We start from the raw sequence: 19,411 nt of genomic DNA, 5'->3' as shown, positions 1-19,411 counted from the left end.
ACTCAGTCACCCAACAAGTCACCCTAACTGCTTCATTTCCCTCCCTGTTCTGAAGCTGCCCCATCTTCTCCGAGCAGGGGGAAGAGTTTTCAAAAACAAAGCCTCTGCAGCTGGCTGTGGTCGGCAGGGATTGACCGTGTTGAGGCAGACAAAGGAAAAGCCAGTACCCGAGCAGCCAGATGGCCACACAGTGCTGACAAACTCTGGGCCTGTTTGCCATAAAGCGTGCAGAAATGAGTACAAAGCAGTCAGAAATGCTTTGGTGATACACTTGTGTCGCAGTGCTTCAGCCTACCTGCAGCCACTCTTTCTGTCTCACCTCTATGCTCTTCTGTCCTGTTCTCGCTCCTCAGAGGGGTGCTGGCCACAGCTTCCTGACCTCAGCCCTTTGAAGTTTGATGTTCTGGTACCCGGTTGCCTGCCCTGCTGCATCCCAAACACTTGTGGCAGCGTGCTGTTCGCTCTCAAGCACACGGAAGGAGAGCAGGGGCTTGCCACGGTTTTGCACAAGCCCGTGTCTCCCTGCTCCAAGCCTGCCCCCTGTGTGTGAGCTCGCTCCCCAGGTGAGCTGAGTCTGCAGGGCTGACGTACACCTCTGTGCCTCCATGGGAAGAACAACTCTTCTTTTTTTGGGGTCAATTTTCCTTCTCAATGACGTTAATTGGTACCAGCCATCTGACTCACTTTTTCGTCTTGTTTGACCTTCAGGCAAATGTTTCCCTTTCCAAGGAAAATGCTTTTGTATAAGTGTTACACTACTCAGAAGGTGAAACAAAAGGCGCGCATGAGACACAAAACCACAAGGAGTGGCCCTGTATAATCCTCTGATTCAGCAAGGTTTAAGTGGTTTGTATCAGCCACTGGAAATGGTGATGTTGAAGCGCTCAGGATTTACACGTCTGCCTGCTTGCAGTGGTTGGTTGACCCTACCTGATAAGGTCAGCAGATGCCACTTCTGCTCTGGGGATAAGCACATCCCTAGTGATCCTTTTGCATTCCCTCTTCCTCTACTCAACATCAAGGGTGTGAGGTTGGAATTGCACCTCTTGGCTCTTGGAGAAACTGGTAGACCTTGAACTAAGTGGGTTAATTTGAGAGAGTGCCAGAGCTGCTGGTGTCCCTCTGCTTCTCATGGGTTGGCACAGAGCCTGGCAGGTGACCTTCTGATGCAGAAGGTATCAGGAGCAAAGGAAACACCTTTGAACTGCACTTACCATGCTTGCACAAAGCTCACACACAAATCAGAGGTGGTTTATGAAAATGCTTTTTGAACTTGAGGTGTGCCAGGATGGCACCAACGGGAAGGAGAGCTGATGGTACCTGTGTCAATGTCAGAAACTAGAGCAGAGGTCTCAGATCTGCCTTCATCCTTCTTTCTGCTTCCACTGTGACATCTCCACAGTGGTGTCCCAGAGTGGTCCCTTTTGGGAGGAATTCTTCGCTTGGCCCCAGCAGGGAGAGTGGTCCCTCTGTTCCTCTTGGGAAGGTAGAGTGCTTTCCTGAGAGCACCCAGAGTGGTTGGTGCTTTTTGGGGACTGGTGGTGGCTCAGTTATCAAGAGGTAACTCTCTTCCTGGGAAAGTCTGGGGAAAACAGGACCAGATCTGCAGCAACTCTTGTTGTTTTAAAGACAGCTCTTCCACTAGAGTCCATAAAGACCCTGGACTATGCCTCCTGTTGCTCATAACTCATCAGCATCCAGACATTCGGCAGGGCCAAACACCTTCCCTGCAGCTCCCCTGCAAGTGCTCAGCACCCGGTTCCCTACGCCAGGGGAGGATACAGGTAAACCTCTTGTAAAAAAAACAAAGGCCCAGCTTCATGCCCTCACCTCCTACTATAGAAGATGCTTCACCAGAACAAAGGGGCCAGGCGTGGCCATGGACTGGGAGGAGAAAGAGCTGCATCAGCACCAATGGCACCGTGCTGAAGAACCACCACAACGGAAGGGTAAGTCGCTTTCCTTCCTACTGCTTGCATTGAGAGGGTTTAAAGGACGATGGAGGAGGTGGGCTGGTACCACAGTCCCTTGCTCCAGTTCCTCTTGGGCTGTTGACAGCTCTGCAGAGGAGGAGGAGCACTGGTGGCACTGGGGTGGAGGGGCTCAGTCCTGCTGCAGCCTCCTGGATGTTCAGAGCAGCAATCAGAGTGCTCCAGAGCAGACAGTCCTGTGCTGATCTGGACCACTGTCAGTGAAGGGATGGCAGCAGGGAGAGGAGCAATCCTTTACTTGCATTTTAAATAGGTGTTTCCTGTGAAATTAATTTATATATACATGTATGTGTGTGTATATATAAATAATGTTAATTTCAGAATTGGTTCTAATGCTTGCACTGGCTTGAAATTTGCATGGTGATTTGAACTGAACTCATTGTGTTATTAACCTCCCCGTTATTGGGGATAATCAAGAGTTGATGCAACAAAGGAAAAACAAGATGATGACAGGTCCTCTTGCTCCTAGGATGATTGGGTGCCTGCTCTGTTACCAGCTCCAGGAGCAGCAATTGACTGGGGCACTTTTTGGCATGTTGCTCTTGCCTGAGCTGATGGAGCATCCTTCCAGCAGCGCTGCTGCTTCTGCTGAACCTAAGCCAGGCTCGAGGTGTGGTGCAGAGCTGCAATAATTCAGCCTTCACAAGCTGGGGCTGAAGAGAAAGCAATTTACCCACTGACAGGTCCAAACTTAAGAAACCAACTGGGAGTGTAAGAAGCGAAAGTGCTGTGATCTTTTTGCATGTCTATCAGTAAAAAGTGGGTGGGAAAGGAGATGTGCTGTTTGTAATGTCTTTATCACAATGACCAGAAACAACAAGTTCAATTTTCTGTTTAACAAAGCATTAGTTTTCCAATGCAAAAAGACTGTAAAAAAAATTTACATAATAATAATTAAAAAATCACCAGTAGCAGTTTTATTTAATATAATTTTAATTAAATGCCAGGTTTTGTCCAAATATATAGTGACAGAAGATGAGTAAAACTGTTCACCTAAGTAGTAAATACATCATTCATCTCTTTTAACATTAAAATATATAAATTAAAAATCTGAATAAATATAGAACACAAAATTGCTTAAATAAATTTATAAAAATAAATGTATTCTATAAATTCATAAATACAATTTGCTAGTAATCAGAAGTACAAAATTCGTCTGCTGAAAATCAACTTCTCTTTTGGAAAATAATTACAAAAGAAAAATATAAATAACATGAAAATCACTGAAATCATGCCTTCCTATTTGCTAATTGATATCGTGACTGGTTAATTAACTCACTCTGACTTACATCAGTGCATCTTTTTGATATACTACTGCAAATAAAACATTATAAATATTTTTTATAATAAATAAAATCAATAACTTAAGACATTCATCTTTTAAATAGTAAACTAAACTAGAGTATATATTTATGATCTACAGGATAGTAAGCACATTATTAACGTTGTCCCTGGCATCAAACTGGTCACAAGTACTGCTAGGTACGTTCAGCCAAAGCTCTGGTATCCTACAGTTACTGTTCCAGCTTGGCATATTACATTCCTACTGCAGAGTATATTTTTGTTGCATTTTGCATAAATTGCTCATATTTCTGTAAAACCAGCCAGGTGTACATCATCTTCTTCGCTGCGTTCATCCCCCCGAACTGCTCGCAGACCTTCTGTGGAAGATCCTTGCTCCTGCAGGTGTAAGGCACCTCCCGTTCGGTCATCGTCACGTTTAGCTGGATGACATTTGCGTTCACAGCCTGGGTGAAATTCTTCCCACAGATTGCTTCCGGATCGTTTCTTATGGTTTGCAAGATATTGTAGAAAACGTGCATGCAGCAACCTGCATCCAGAGGTGGGCATTCGGGTATTTTCTTCACCATTGCTCTGACTTGGAGGTCAGCAGTTAGCCAGCTTAAGGTTCTTGCTGTTACAGTGCTGCATGCGTTCTGCAGGGAAGGAAGAGGAGAGAGAAATCGTTAAATCTTTTGGTTTACATCTGTCCTGGTAGTTTCCACATGAGACTGTCTAGGAGCATACACACCTATTTTTCAGCTTGCATCTGCTTGAGTTTTTTTTGTTATCGTTCACCGGCTGTATTAACACCTACGCTCCTTTATCAAGTAACTATTATATGCTATCTGTGGCTATGATTGCGCAGCACTTTCTATCTTAATAACCTGCTTGGCATTGTTTTCAGCTTTCCTGAGTCTTTTTTGTTTTTAACCATATAGGTAAAATTTACTCACGTAACACGTTTGCTGTGACCAGAACAAACCTGTTTCAGCAGAAATGGTTTTGATTTCAAGAATGAATTCAGGGGAAATGCTTTATACTGATTTTTATCAGCGTATTCTTGGGAACACGTTCCCAGGAATTGAAATTTGCCCATTGTATTGACTTTCAGATTCAGTGAACATTCTGCTGTCTCCAAGGAAATGCAAGGCTGAGCAGGATTTTCTGCAGAAGTGCTCCTGACTGCTCTAGCATTAAGGTCAGACTGAAGAGGAAGCCATTTCTCTCCATCTTTCCAGTGATCTGACTGGTGTCACCCCAAAAGCTGCCTGCTTCAAGCTCAACGTGACTCAGGAAACAAAGAAAAATGCGTGAGACCACAGTTGGCACACCCAAGCTGTCCTAGACATTGCTCCAACTCTGTCCTAAAATAAGACAACGCAAAGGCTTTCCTTTTGTATGGAATACAGAGAGGTGCCTCTTTGAGGTTCTAACCCGACTATTTCTTTTCTGATGGTCTTCCTAGTATTTTGTAACTAAATCAAGGGATTCCTTCCCAGACACAGGCCCAGCAAATGCAAAATATTACACTTACGTAGTTTTTAAACAAGGTAGTTGCTTGCTTTTCTAGCACTAGGAAGGGCCTTATTCTGGAAGTAGAATGCCTCTGCCTCTGTCCTGTAGTAGTTTTGCCATCTTCGGATGTTGGTGCCAAGGAGACCAAAGGAGCCAGTGAGCAGAAGAGGAAGATTGCAAATCTGGTGATTTCTGCATTCAAATGAAGAAAAGAAAAAAAAAATATAATACGGTGAGTACAGCCTCAGGCATCTACGCCGTTTTTGCAAAACTTCCTGGTTCTTTGCAGCGTGCTGACTTTCTAAAGCAGAGAGATTTGAGTGGCTGAGCTCATGACGAGCATCGAGCAACGCAACCTTACGGCACGTCCAAGTGGCACCCACCTGTCTGCCGTTTCATGGCGGGCTCGGGCGGCGGCTGGCTTGGCCGAAAGCTGGTGGGACGTCGGCGTTCAGGCTGCTTGGTGGCTGGAGTGCTGCGGCTGGGGACAGCCGAGCTGCGTTTAAGTACAGCGGGGTTTTGCGTCAGTGGCTCCCCCATGTTCTCCTGCAGATGATGGTGTGGGATTTTTTTTCTTTTTTGAAAGATTACATCAAAAATTGGTTCAAATGCGTCGTCACTGATTGTGATCTAGCGTGCAGTTTCAAACTGACACAGATGGTGTCCCACATCGTCTATTTGACTGGGAGTGCAGGACTCTTGGCTTAGCCATCCCATCTAAATCCCTGGGAGCTCCAAAATGTAGGACTTAGAACATGAATTGTGTTTTTTGTGGTTTTTGTATTTTTTTCCAAGCATGACGGAGCACGTAAGCACGCACCTGGGTTGTTGAAGCCAGCAACCATCTCCTGCAGGGGCCAGTGTAAGAGTGGGCTAATGGCAGTGGAAAAGCCACAAGAGACTTCCAGATGAGCATATGTATCCCTCTGCTGGATGTCTGTAAGACCCCATCCCACTGGTGTAACACCCAGTGCACCCCATCAGCGGATGTCCAGGATCCACCTCCTCAGCTCTCGCCCTTCTCTAACTCTGCCAAACCTGTTTTCTCTGTGTCCAGCTGCTGAAAGTAGATTCTCATACACAGCAAAACAGAGAAAAAATGTTCCTAGGACTTAGAATTATTTGGGGGTATCATGGAGAGAGGTGTTTCTTTGTGCAGGGTGCTCTTTCAGACAATGGTGAGTACGGACAGCTCCTTCCAGGTAGAAGAACCGTGCTGAAGGAGCACTTGTTCAGAAGCACTGAAGAGCAGAAGGATGCAGCTGCTTAGAACCCCACAGTGTGCTACGAGGTGTGTGGATGACATGAGTTTGCACATGTAGGAGCACATTGGGCACCAGGCACTGCCCGTCCCCTTCCAACCCTGCCACCCATCACACTGGGGATCACTCCTGGACTGTCCCTGCCACTACAGCAGTACAGGAGAAGCTTTCGGCTCAGCTTTTCCCCAGAATAAGATTCAGCCGCTGGCAATGCTGTTTGAAAGAATTTCCGAAAGTTTGACTTAATTTTCTGCCGAACTGAGGGTAGCGGCTTGCCTGGTTATTCCACTTCGAGCCATGCCGCTATCTCTTGGCGTGTGCATGCTCCGCACATCCTTTCCTATCTGTGCAGCTGCAATAAGCTGCCGAGCTGATAAGGGAGCAGATCGGTATCCGTCCTGCAAAACCCAGCGCGAGTGGAAGTTCAGTGTTCCACCACGCAACCACCAGACACCGCAGAGCATCTGCAATTTACTTGGTGAAGTTCTGCTGACACGAGCTGCTCTGCAAGCTCCCTAAAGTGGAATTTGTCGCTATCATCTCCACACCTATCGCTGGAAAAAACAGATAAACCCCTGAGTGGGGAGACCTGGGTCTGACCTCAGACAGCACTGGGGCTTTTGCCCCTGGGCTCAGTGACTTTTTCCAAGAGCGGGTGCTGGTACTTTTAGCTGTGAACTTTGTTTTCCGATGGCCTTGCGGTGCTGTGGCAGCGGTGCCCTCTGCACCAACGATTGGGGTGCTTTTACTGAGCACACGACTGCTTCCTCCCTGAAACTCGAGTGACTCTCAAGATGTAGATAAGTGAAATGGCAAACGCTGTGCTGCAGGTCCTTGGCCAGGGGACGGGGCTGATGCTGCACCTTGTAAATGCCGCCCACTCTTTCCCTGGTGGGGAGCAGCCTTCAGATCCCAGAGGGAGACCAGTAAAAGCCTGGGATTTATTCCCAGCCTCCAGTGCCATCCCACACCCTCTTCACGGCCCCACAGAAGCCAGTCCCCAGGGCATCGCGTCCCTGCCATCTCCTAGCGACAGGGACGGGTGCCAAGAGCCAGAGAATTCCTGGATGGCGGCGCCTGGGCCCCGCTGCCTCTCGGCTGCTTTTCGGGAGCACCTGCGGCTCCTGGGCCTGCGGGACTTCCCCTGCGGCCTTGGCAGCTGGGTAGGGGCTGGGGGGCACAGTGGGGTGGGGAGGGCTCCACAGGGGGCAGGGGGTCTGTGGGGTGCTCACTGCCTCTCCTCTCTGCAGAACAAGTCCCGCTTCGGTGTACACACAAGTCCCTCGGGGCAGGAGGAGGATGAGGACCTGCCGCTGGGCGAGGAGAGCCCCCAGGCTCTGATGGAGCTGCTGAGAGACCCGCACAGCCCCTGGGCCCTGCCACCAGGCTGCAGCCCCCAGGACCAGCAGCTGCGGGATTTGGCTGTGCAGGCACCCCAGCTTGTCAGCGGCACCCGCGTCCTCCAGGTCTTCAGGTCCCTGCGGATCGTCGGCAAGGACGTAAGTGCAGGCTGGCAGGCAGGGACGGGCTGGTTCCCACAGAGCTGCCCACCTTCAGACCAAAAAAACACATCTGCTGAGGGGGAAAATATCCTGGGAAAAGCAGTTTCCACAACCCAGGGTCTCCCCAGATGCTGCTATTGCAGTTGGGATCGAGCTGCTGGCAGCCCCACTCGGTGTTGATCCATGCTACACGTACATCACATGGATCAACACCACATCTCTGCGTCACCTTGACCCACATGACACGAGGTGGTTCAAAGTCACGGTGGCCAAACACAGCTCTTTGTAGGTAGAGGAAGTTGACGAGGATCTGCTGCAGTTACAGCACCTGGAGGAGCTCATACTCTGTGCCAACCAGATCAGCAGGGTAACCTCGGCCAACCTGCCCCAGACACTGAAGGTGGGTGAGCAGAGCCTTGTGACAGTGGGATCGGAAAGAGATCCCATGTGGGAACGCTGCACAAGCTGAGCAGCTCAAGGGTGTGCCAGGAACTGCTCGTTGCAAAGGGTGTTTGTTGTTCCCTCTGTCCTGGGCAGGTCCTGGAGCTCTGCTGCAACGCTGTGGCTGATCTGCAGGAGCTGTGTGCTCAGCCCCCTCCGCAGCTGCAGCACCTGGGGCTGGGGTACAACAGGCTGTGCGGCCCCTCACAGGACAAGTACCTCACTGTGGACTTCTGGTAATGCCACAGACTAGCTACTGGGAGGTGGGCAGATGGGGACAGATGCCCCCAAACCATCGAGATGCCCTGCATTAAGAAATTGCAGCCCTTCAGCAGTTTTTTTTCCCTCTGCCTCCAACACCCCATCAGTGCAGAGTGGCTTGTCTCAGTTTGCTGCCTTCTGTCTCACGGTTTGATGTGAGCTTGTTGGGGCAGGGTCTGGCTTTGCTCTTCCCAGTCCCTGCTGGTAGTCTTCCCTGGGGAAGGGGGTAAAGCTTAGGCTGTATCACTGAAGGATGCAGTGGGGTAATTAATGGATGCTAAAGAAAAAAAAAAAAAAAGGTTTTGAGTTATGGGGCAGGCTGGCAATGGACTATGTGAGATTATGCTTTTGGATTCCCCACTTTCACCCACTTAGTGCCACTGCAGGTTGTTGTGCTGAGGAATCAGGATTTCTGTTTCTTTTCTCGACTCAGGGCAGCAGTGCCCTCAGCTGGACGTTGTTTGCCTACCCTTACTGCTGGATTCTCTCCTTCAGGCCAAATCTCATCTCCCTTGACCTGAGCTTTAACAACTTAACAGAGCTGCTGGAGCTGGTCTCCCAGCTCTCCAGTCTGCAGAAGCTCCGCGTCCTGGTGCTCCAAGGGAACCCTCTGGCTCTCATTCCTGCTTACAGAGGCTTTGTCGTGGACGGCCTGCCCCAGCTGTCTGTCCTGGACGACATCCACATAGAGCCCGACGAGAGGAACCAGTTCCGTGGTTTGGCGAGGCAGCCAGGTGAGGCAGGCAGGGGACCCTGCAGCAGCACGTCTATAATCGAGGTGGTTTTAGCCTTAATCAGGTCCAAAGGTTGCAGGAACAACCCAACCCTGTCCCTGTAGCTCTAGCTTGGTGTCACAGCCTGCCCCCATCTTTGTTTGCCAGACACAGTCTGGTTTCACGCTGTGTGTTTCCCTCTTGAGCTGCTGAAAGAGGAACATCTCTGCTGACATTCCTGAACATCTGGGAAGATGCTGACGTGTGCTGCAGTGCCAGCACAAAGTGGTGCCTGCTCCACAGTGTGACACATCCCAGGCTGGGACAAGATCCCAGGGCCTTGGGGGCACCAGGGCGAGGGAAGCCCCTCTTGGTGACCCCCCTTCAATGAATTTATGCACTGAGTGTGCTTTATTGAGTCGAAAATGTTAACCAGGGAGGCAAAGCAACCAAGCCAGATGTTTGCATGGCTTTGGAGTGACCCCATGTGGCTATGGCTTGTCACAGCACTTGCAAAGGGTGGCAGAGAAGGATGCTAGGTGGTGGCATCCTGGAGGCTTCCTCTTGCTCTGTGCCTTCCTTGCTCCTCAGCAGGATTGTCTTCCCTTTAGAGCTGATAAGAAGTGAAGCGCAAGTGGTTGTGAGCATTGGGAAGATCAAGGGAGTTCCTGATCCCAGCACTCTCCAGGAACTGGAGGTTGACACCAAGGCAGCGGCGATCACCTACAGCTACTGCGTGACCTACGAGTTCGCAGAGGGAGAGGAGGTGGAGGACGGTGGCAGCGCTGAGGTTGGTGTTTAACTGAGCTCCTGAAAACAGGAGGCTCTGACAGGACACAGCAAGGGGGACTTCACCTCCAGGCTGCAGAGCAAGACCATTCATAATGAACCCATCGTGGGCAACAGTAAGCCAGGGACAAATTCCTGTGTGGCCAAGTCTGGCAGCACTCGTCTCTGCTGGCCATGTTCCCTGTCCCTCTGGGTAGTCCAACGCTGCTCTGCACATGGGAGTGCATTTGTGGCCCTCCTGCAGGTGCCACCATGCAGCTCGCCTTGCTCTGCCCCTTCTCCTGATGACCAGGATGGGTTGGGGAATGGGATTTCAGAGGCAGCGCTGCTCCTGGGCCTGGTGCAGACACAGCCAGATGTGCCCTGCCAGGAGATTCCTCTCTGTTCCAGGTAACAACAATTCATCAGAGTCCTGCGGTGGCCACCCTGGGTGCGGACAGCTCTGCAAGGGACATGGGGGAAACAAAGGGCCAGCAGGAGTCTGCAGCTGTGAAGGAGCCCACGGCACGTGCTGGTAATGAGGAATTATAAATCCTCTATCCTACTGGTCAGGGCAGACTCATGACTTTTCCAGGAACGTGGTGGCATCGGTGCATCCCTTGCAGCATCAGCTGCAGCTGGGCTCTTACTGAGATTGATGGGTAACGAACTGGCACCAGTCTTGTCCTCTCCTCAGGAAGAAAAGGTCACCTCATTTTTTTTTTTTTTCCTGCACAGCACATTTGTTTGTCACCCCTGGAAAGCCCTGGGCAGACACCATTGACTGCAGCTACAGGAAGGAGCACACTGCCAAGGACTTGGTGGGGCTGAAGGGCTACCTGGCGGCTGGAACGATCGTCTCAGTGGTGGAGGAGAAGGTGAGTGTGTGGCAGGGCCAGATGAAAGGGGCAGGGAGGGAAAATAGCTGCTGGGGGGGGGGGCAGCAGTGGCACCTCACTCCCTCTGGGAGGCACTCTGGGATGGAGGTGTCCTTGGGTGTCCCAGTCCCTGCAGCGCCAGCTCCTCTCTCCTGTTAGGTGCTCTCATGGCCTGTTGATGCTGACTCAGAAGAAAGTGCAGTAACAAACAAGAAGGCAGGACAGGGGCTAAAGAAGGACAGTGGCAAGGTAGGATGCCAGGAGAGAACAGTGTCCAAAAACCTTCTGAGCTACAACAATAGTGATGGGGCAAGGAGGGACCTTCTTCTGTGCCAGTTTTGGGTGTCAGGGAGTATTTCTCCATCCCAGACCTCTAGACAAATTCCTCCCTGCTGTGGGAGGAGGGCAGCAGCTGTTTCACACACCCCTCAGGCTGGATACAGTGCTGGGTGAGTGGCTGGGCCCAGGTTACCTGCTACCTGATAAAGGGGCCCCAACCCTCAGCTGACACTGATCCCATACGGTGCTCTGCAGGGTCCCGTGCCCAAGGACAAGCAGAAGCAGAAGCAGCAGGAGAAGAAGAAGAAGAAGCAGCCGTGTGAACTCCGCAGCGACCCACCCATTCGGAGGACCCTGGGCTCTAGGAGAGTGAGCCTGGAGGCCCTGCTGGCCACTGAGGACCTGGTGGCAACTGTGTGTGACTTTGGGATCCTCATCACCGAGCAGCCGCTGCAGCCACCGAGTCTGGAGGAGAAAGTGGTAAGGAGCGTGTCCCGGGGCAGGGCGGTGGGGACGGGCTGCTGGGGAGGGGGTTCAGCACATCCTGCCCTGCCCATCCATCCCTCAGTTCCCTCTCCAAAAAATGGGGCTGAAAGAGCCCTGCTGGAGCGCCACCCACCACTGCTGGCAGCGTTATTTGATGTTGGCATTAACAGTAAGTGCTGCTACTTTTTGTGGGCTTATGGTAAGAAAATAGGTGAGTTTATCTTAATTTCCAAGAATGTGAAAGCAACCCCTCATGCTTCCACTGATCCTCTCTCTCTCAGCATGGCAACGTGCACCAGCTGTCCTGACACTTTGTGTTTCCTGGAGTCTCTTCTCTTCTCTGGGCAGCCCCTCTGCTGTGCTCCCGCTTCCTGTCACCACTTTCTTTGGCCCGTTAAATCCTGGTGCCAACCCAGGCGGTGATGACTGTCACAGGACTGAATGTGAGCACTGAATTTCAACACCGCCTGAGTGTGGAAACGTCTCTCTCCACAGGACAAGAAAAAAGGCAAAGAGAAAAGCAAAAAACTGAAAGCAGAAAGTCAGGCCAGCCGGAAAACCACAGCGTCTGCCAAAGGTGAGAGAGCTGGAGCTGGCTGGGCAGAGAGCAGCGTGTGCAAGAGCAAACACCAACGGTGCCCAGCCCGGAGGCAGCCGCAGGTTCCCTGCCACCCTGCCAGCTCTGCCACACAGGACGCTTACTCACATCCTGAGCTTGGGGCTCTGAATGCTGTCATTGAGGCTGCGGGTCTGTAAGGCCAGGCACACGCCCTGGTACACACATCGTGGTGTGGGCAGCTGTCTGGGATCCGTAATAAGGTCTGGGATCCATAATAAGGTCCTCATCCATCTCCAGGTACTTTGAGGAGGGGATCGGTGGGCTTTCCAGCTCAGAGCCCAGGTGCCCAACCTGCCCAGGAACAGACCCCACTGCTGCCACCCCTGCAGACACCACCCCAGCCCCTAACAGGCATCCCCTGCTGCCCAGCACGGAGGTCAGGCTTTGCTCTGTCAGCAGCATTGTTTAAACCACTTGCAGACAGAGCTCGCCCTTCCTCTTGCAGGTTATTTTTCCAGCACTCTTGTTTTGACTACAAAAATAACAGTGCCAGCACACCAGAGGGGTAATGCAAGAGCAGGAGGAAGTGGGGGAGGTGGCTCAGGGCGATGCCAAAAGTTGCTCAGGGGTTGAGGGCAGCATGGAGTGGGCTAGGCCCCTCTCCCCAGCACCACCGGGAGCTCTGAGAGGAGCCCCGTGTCCCTGCTCTGGCCTCAGGCTGAGTTGCTAATTTAACAGTGCAATTAACCCCCCTTCCCCAAGAGCTCTGGCTGTTTTCTGTGCACCTTCACCCTGTCCACGGGAAGGACTTCAGACCCTGCAGTCCTATGCTGGCTGTGCTCGAGGAAGCCTGCCGGCCTTCCAGCTACCCAAAAAGAAGAAGAAACTCCTTGGGCCATCACAGCGTTTGTTTCCCACCACAAGATGCTGATTTGCAGTGCATGCTCAGCAGCTGCTGAAGCAGGGAGCTGCTGTCATACGACCGCCTGGTGCTTTTTTCTTCCTTTCCACCCCAGTGCCTGTGGTCAGTGTGCATGTAGCAGCTCTTCTCTCTACCTTGAGTGAGAACAACCCCCTTCTGCTGGGGGTTGTGTGGCTGAGCATGGTGTCGGATGCACAGAAAACAGCTGCCGCCACAGAAAACCCGAAGTGGTCAGCGACTCGAGTTCAACTTGGCCCTCCTGACCCCCTCTTGCAGGTGGGGGATGGCAGCCGCAGCCGCAGCCTGCAGCACAGCAAGGTCTCAGGGTGCATCTCTCAAAGGACACGTCAAAAATCTGCCCCACGGTTTGCTACGCCCAATACCAGCAGCGTCCCGTGGCAGCGTGCTCTGCCGTGACTCATGAGTCACACACACAGCCCGACCACAGCCGGGGAGGTGAGAGGGGCCGTGGGGGCTGGTGGGCCACTCAATTGTCACCGCAGCATGCAGGTGGCATCCGCCTGTGTCACCAAAGTGTGCTCTGGTCCTTCAGTGCTCGCTCTCCATTCCCCTGGAGCTGCAGCAGCGGCCGCGCCGCGGGGCACCGGGGACGCTCCCGGCCCTTGCAGCTGGGAGCCGAGGCTGATTTGCATCCCTCCGTCGGCAAATGCACACAAATAATAAGTGCTCTCAGGGAAATCGGGATCCCTTCCAGGCGGCTCAAAGGGGAAAGGCAGCAAGCTTTGTCTCGAGCAAACAATTCGCCCAGACATTGAAGGATGCCTTCGGAAGTAGTCTCACGTAGGTCTCCTTTACCTCGCGCTTGATTTTCCAGGATCCTTGGAATGATTTATGCCTGCGTCGTTCTTTTTTCTTGGAAATTACAGGGCAATTTCACTACAAAAAGCAAAATTGCACCCAGATTGATTAACTGCTTAAAGATTGGGCTTAAAGAAGAAGCTGGGCTTACCACCCTAACTCGTGTTCAAGTGGATTTTCCTTTAGGGCCCGGCAGTCGGTGCTAACGTGGTGGGCACAGCCCCCTGCACGCAGCCGCTTTTCAGGCGATTTATCCTACAAAGCCCAAGGCTGATTTACCACTTTCTCCAGGAAAAAGAAAAAACAAAGACTCCGCTGAGCCGGAGGAGTGCCGAGGGCTCGAGGCAGTGCCGCTGACAGTGGAATTCCAGGTGCAGCTGCTGCGGTGGCCCTCGGCTGCTGCTCAGAGCCCGGGGAGCGCGGTGGCCGTGGACAAGGCTCCCTAAGGCAGCCGTGGCTGGAGCGAGCGACGGAGGTCAGTGAAATAAAGCCCACGGGGACACTGCTCGGCTGCCGGGGCTGCTGAATCGCCAGGGCTGTGGGATGGAGCACAGTGGTGGGTGTGCGATGTACTGGGGGGACTGGGGGTGCAGGGAGTGGGAATTGGGGGTGCAGTACGCAGGGGGAGGGATTGGGGTGCAGCGTGGGGGGGGATTGGGGGTGCAGTGTGCTCTGTGTGGGGGTGAACTGGGGGTGTAATGTGCTGTGTGCGTTGGGGATCTGGGGGTGCAATGTGCTGTGTGTGGGGGGGAATCGGGGGTGTGATGTGCAGTGGGAGGGGAGGGATCGGGGGTGCAACGTGCAGTGCGTGCAGGGGAATTGGGGGTGCAACTTGCAGCAGGTGGGGGGCAATTGGGGCTGCACCGTGCGGTGTGCGAGGTATAGCTGGGGATGCAGCGATCGGATCTGGGGCGGGGCCGGGCGGGGCGGCGGCAGCAGCGGGCAGCTGCCGGTGGGAGGAGGAGAAGAGGAGAGGAGAGGAGAGAGGACAGAAGGAGCCCGGCGTGGCCAGCGCTGCCCGGCTCCCGGCTGGGCTCTGCCCCCGGGGCTGGCTCCGGAGCCCGGCCCCGCGCTCCCGTCCTCGCCGGGACCCGCAGCGGTGAGACGCGCCCCAAAACCGCGTTGGGGATGGGGGGGGGGAGCTCGGGGCTGCGCCTGGCCCCTCAGTGCCGGCAGCAGGAGGTGGGAGCGTGCGGCTCTCGGTGATCACCGGCTTGTCCTTCTGTCCTTCTTCGTCCCCACAGGGCCTGGATCCCGCACGGGACGTTGCGATGTATCCCAGGATTAAAAACCTGGCGCTTTATGCCTTGTCGGTCATGCTGCTGGCGTGTCTTTTTTATCTAAAGAGAGAGGTGAAGTTGGCAACGTCGTCAGCAGAGCAGAAAGTGGATGTAGCAAGTCGCAAACCCAAGTCTTTGGCTCTGGACAACGCCGAACCCAGTAAGTGTTTGCCAGACTTGACCCTCGCCAACTCTTCCCTCGCCCTCCCGGAGCTTCACCGCGTCTTCCTAACGTACAAGCACTGCCGGAACTTCTCAGCGCTGCTGAAGCCTTCCAGGTGCAGTAAGGACACGTTCCTCTTGCTGGCCATCAAGTCTCCCCCGATCAATATAGAGCGGCGGGTGGCGATCAGGAACACGTGGGGGAAGGAGGGCTCCATTGGTGGCAGGCACATCAGGCTGGTGTTCCTCCTTGGGCACTCGGAGGCCAAAATCCAAGCGCAGCCCCTGCACCAGCTGCTGGCTTACGAAAGCCAGGAGTTCGATGACATTGTGCAGTGGGATTTTGCTGACAATTTCTTCAACTTGACCCTCAAGGAGCTGCATTTCCTCCGCTGGTTCATGGAGGACTGTCGGCATGCCAGGTTTGTGCTGAAGGGCGACGATGATGTCTTCGTCAACACTTACAATATCGTTGAGTTCCTCCAGGAGCTGGACCCTGAGCAGGATCTCTTTGCTGGGGACGTGATTGCCAACGCCCGGCCCATCAGGAACACCAAGGTCAAGTACTTCATTCCAGAGACCATGTACGGAGCCCCCTTCTATCCCCTCTATGCGGGCGGAGGGGGTTATGTGATGTCTAGAGCGACAGTGCGCCGACTCCAGAGCACCGCAGAGGACACGGAGCTCTTCCCAATAGATGATGTCTTTGTGGGGATGTGTCTGGCAAAGATGGCAGTGACCCCAAAGAACCATGCTGGCTTTAAGACTTTTGGGATCCAGAGACCTTTCAATCCTTTCGATCCGTGCTTGTACAAGGAACTGATGGTTGTGCACAAGCTAAACCCCACTGAGATGTGGATCATGTGGACGCTGGTGAAGGACGAGAGCATTCGGTGTGCGGTGTCAGTCACACACCCCTACAGAACCGGTTGGAAATGAAGCTCCTGATGAGCACAGTAGGATCTTGGCTGGTGACGGATACAGGGTGCTTAAACTAAAAATCAGGTTGTGGTAGAAATGTGTCCTCTACTAACAGTCTGTACGTGAGCCATAGGGTTTTGTTTGCAGTCGGTCTTTGTTGGTGGGTTACTGAATTGTCAGGGGAAGGGGACGGGGCTGGTAGCTTGGTGAGACGCAGCGCAGGGGACTCGGCTCGGTTCCTCCTGGCCACGCTGGGGCCCAGGGAGGTCACAGCTGCTGCAGGTAACGTGAATGAGGTGCCACCTCCTGTGGAGGTTCTGCAACACTGAGGCTGGTGTCGGACTGCCAGCTGAATTCGGTCTCTCCTGGGAAAGGTAATGATGACTAACGAGTGACGGAGCACTTTAAATTATTTCTAACCTTTTTAGTCAAGGCAAGGGTAGAAGGAAGGCCAGTGTGTGCTGCTGCATCTGCTGCAGTGCAGCTCTGTTGTCCCAGGCCAGCAATCCCACAGGTCCTGTGGGGCAGCAGGAGAAAAGGAATGGAGTGTGGGGGGGAAAGCCTTAAAAATGTATTGCCTTAACAGCACAGTAATCTGAGGGATTGGGCTCCAATTTAAGCCCTTTGGATTTTACAGGAGGTTATTACAAGTTTACTTGCACTAGAAGCTTTTGCACAAACACTTTCTGATCTGGTCTGAGGAGAAATATGTCCTGATAGGTAGTTAAGTCCCAGTGGCTGCAGCTTTTCATGCTGCGTGGGAGGTGTTTGGGGTTTATTTGCTTCATTTGCTTGTTTTCATTGGGTATAAATAAAATACAGTTCTGAAAGTATTCACAGGAATCTTTCTGGGTCTCCTGAAAGCTAGAACTAGGAGCCAAAGCATGCTGACGTCTGGTAATATTTGCATTAAAGAGTCATGGATGTTAAAGAGGATATTAAAGGGTTATGAGGAAATGGAAACTTGTCACTTCTCCTGTGAGCAGCTGCTGCTCTCTGCCCACGGTCCAGGCACGATGCATTGACACAGAAGCCGTGATTAATCTCTGAGTGCTCTGGAGTAACTAATTTGAGGACCAATCAATTCTGAAGCTGAGGTTTGCTGACAGTTTATGAAGCTTCTCAGCCTTGCTGCCAGATGTGCTGTGCGAGCAGGCAGCAACCTGGAAGCTTTAGAAAAATCTAAGGGGAGTGAGGGGGTGCGATTACAGCAATCAGAGCTGGTTGTGTCCCAGCTGCTCAGTGTTCAGGGCCACCAGCTGTGAGCTGGAGCTTCCAGAGGTGCCTGGGGAGCACTGCCAGGAGTTCCTTGTCCTGGCTGCTTAGGCTTGGAGGGCATCCTGAGCCCTGGGGTGTGCCAGGCTCCCTGGGGAGGCTGCCTGCCCCGCGCTGCTGTGGGGTGCAGTACTGTACAGCCCAGGGCTGAGGGGTTCCTGGCAGTCCTGTCTGACAATGTATTTTCCTTGCGGCCTTGGCTTTCTAGAGCACCAGCTCTAGGTCAAGTTTAGCTCCACTGTGTGACTCTCACGGCACGAGTTGCCACTCTCACAGGAGCTGTTTCTGTGCTACGTGTGAGTAGGTGTGCATCTAAAAAAAAAAAAACCTTCTGTGAGCCTGTGTGCTCCTGTAGCAGCTGCTACTCCATCTCACTGCAGCCCTAGCAGTGATTAATCAGCTGTACCTGAGACACTACACGTAGTTTGATTAGTTGGCTTTGTAAACGAGGTTCAGTATCACGCAGCAAAGCCCTGCATTTCTCAGCACTGTGCCCCTGGGCACCACTGCCTGTTCCAGAGAAGAGACTGGACGGAGCGGGCTTGGTACGATGTCAACTGCTCTGGCAGCGTTTTTCTGATCCCCTCGCTGAGTCCAAATGCAAACTCAGGAACATCACGCAGCGAGTGATGTCATGGCAGTTCTGGGCTTAAGTGCGTAGGCTAATTCCCCACTACGCCACTCTCACTTCTCAATGAAGGTGCAGGGGGATCTTTTCCACCCCACCTGGGAGGTGCCGTGGAGCCACTCAAGTATTTCTTTCCCTTTTTGACTTGATTGCGCTGACTAATTGCTTCCTGTCGCAGCAGTTTAGATACGTGGGGGTAGAACCTGTGTCAAACTGTAAAACAAGAAGTTGGGCTGCAAGGCGGGGGGGTGGCAGGCTCTGAAAGGGGAAGAATGGCCGCTTCCCAGACTCCTGGGTTGATGTTTATCTTTCTTAAGCCATATCCTTGTCATGCAAGCGTCTGAGTGGAGTTAGTGCAGCATTGTGACAGAAACATAGCCTGTGTGCGTGTTTCAATCAGTGACTTGGTGGTTCGTCAACTGCAGCACAGAACAAACGGAGCAGATGCGGTTAGAAGGCTGACCTGAAGTTGCCTGTAGCTCTTGAGGGTGTGGCTGTGCCACTGCTACAACAAATTGGCTCATGACAGTTGGGTCTTCCCCAGTGCTCCAGCCCAGAGGCGTGTTTGGGACCTCCTGACTACTGGCACAGCAGATGCTGACATCTTCCTGTGAGCTTTGATTTCAGACCTTGCCTTCCCCCTTGGATACAGCAGCACCCAGTGAGCAGCAGGAGCAAGGAAAGTTGTTGGTTTTTTGTTTTTTGTTTTTTTTTTTTTTCAAACCTTTTACTATATAATCTAAATTTATAGTGCTGTGCAGCTGAGATTGCATTTGTTCAAAAGGCAGGCAAAAGGAGACAGAGAAAGGCTCGTGTTACAGCTGAAAAAAAAAGTCCTAGTCAAGCAGAACTCAGTTTAGTAACAGCAACCTCACCACATGTAGTGCATCTGCTGCTAATTTATAGTGGAAAATCTTACGATTGCGTGCCTTCTTACAAAAGGTGATGAATGGGGATTAACTGACTCAAATCAGCAGCGACAGAGTTCTAGCCAGTGCTACTGTACAAAGTAATCTCAGCTAAAGTTTATATTGTCTGTACAGCTAATTCTGCAAATTTCACATGAAGCTGTGAAGTTAGAAAATGAACACAGTGAAAGACACTTGCGGTTTTAAAGCCTGCAGTGAAACATTAAGCTTACCAAAAGAGAGAATTCAGATAATTTTCCTGAATCTTGTGCTAGAAAGCACTCAAATACGTTAAACTCACTTTTGTTTGTTGCTTTATAAAGTCTGCAGCAGTTGTCACAACTACTCTGTAACCACAGTACATTGAAAATCACATCTTATGCTTCCTGAGGAAGGCAGCTGTTCTACAAGCAGTGACTCCTGGGTGAAAGAGACTGCTGGAGACTGTACTGCACTGCAAAACTTCTCCAAGAAGAGCTTGGGTAACTCCATCGAAAGTTTTCAGCTCAATAGCAAATGTTTTCCCTGATTGCAATTAAGTGCAATTAGATATAGTT

At 52.1% G+C, this 19,411-nt stretch overlaps 2 protein-coding genes across 2 annotated transcripts; both read left to right on the top strand.

Annotated features, from left to right (window-relative positions):
- Nucleotides 1-7,119: 7,119 nt before the first annotated feature.
- LRRC43 (leucine rich repeat containing 43) lies at nt 7,120-14,126 on the top strand (the record flags this gene model as incomplete). Its single annotated transcript, XM_082774329.1, has 12 exons — nt 7,120-7,215; nt 7,303-7,551; nt 7,844-7,954; nt 8,092-8,231; nt 8,752-8,990; nt 9,581-9,759; nt 10,149-10,272; nt 10,476-10,615; nt 10,775-10,864; nt 11,150-11,374; nt 11,876-11,957; nt 13,972-14,126. The coding sequence occupies 12 exons, from the start codon at nt 7,120-7,122 to the stop codon at nt 14,124-14,126; spliced, it is 1,830 nt and encodes a 609-aa protein (XP_082630455.1).
- Nucleotides 14,127-14,688: 562 nt separating this feature from the next.
- On the top strand, nt 14,689-19,389 carry B3GNT4 (UDP-GlcNAc:betaGal beta-1,3-N-acetylglucosaminyltransferase 4). The gene is made up of 2 exons (XM_082774330.1): nt 14,689-14,779; nt 14,925-19,389. Exon 2 carries the CDS (start codon nt 14,952-14,954, stop codon nt 16,059-16,061), a length of 1,110 nt encoding a protein of 369 aa, XP_082630456.1. The 5' UTR covers nt 14,689-14,779; nt 14,925-14,951; the 3' UTR covers nt 16,062-19,389.
- Nucleotides 19,390-19,411: the final 22 nt, after the last annotated feature.

This window comes from Aythya marila (genome assembly GCF_965140915.1).
Source record: "Aythya marila genome assembly, chromosome: 17".
Classification (NCBI taxonomy): Eukaryota; Metazoa; Chordata; class Aves; order Anseriformes; family Anatidae; genus Aythya; species Aythya marila.
The sequence above is the reverse complement of the archived record's forward strand: the minus strand, read 5'-3'. Positions and strand labels throughout refer to the sequence as shown.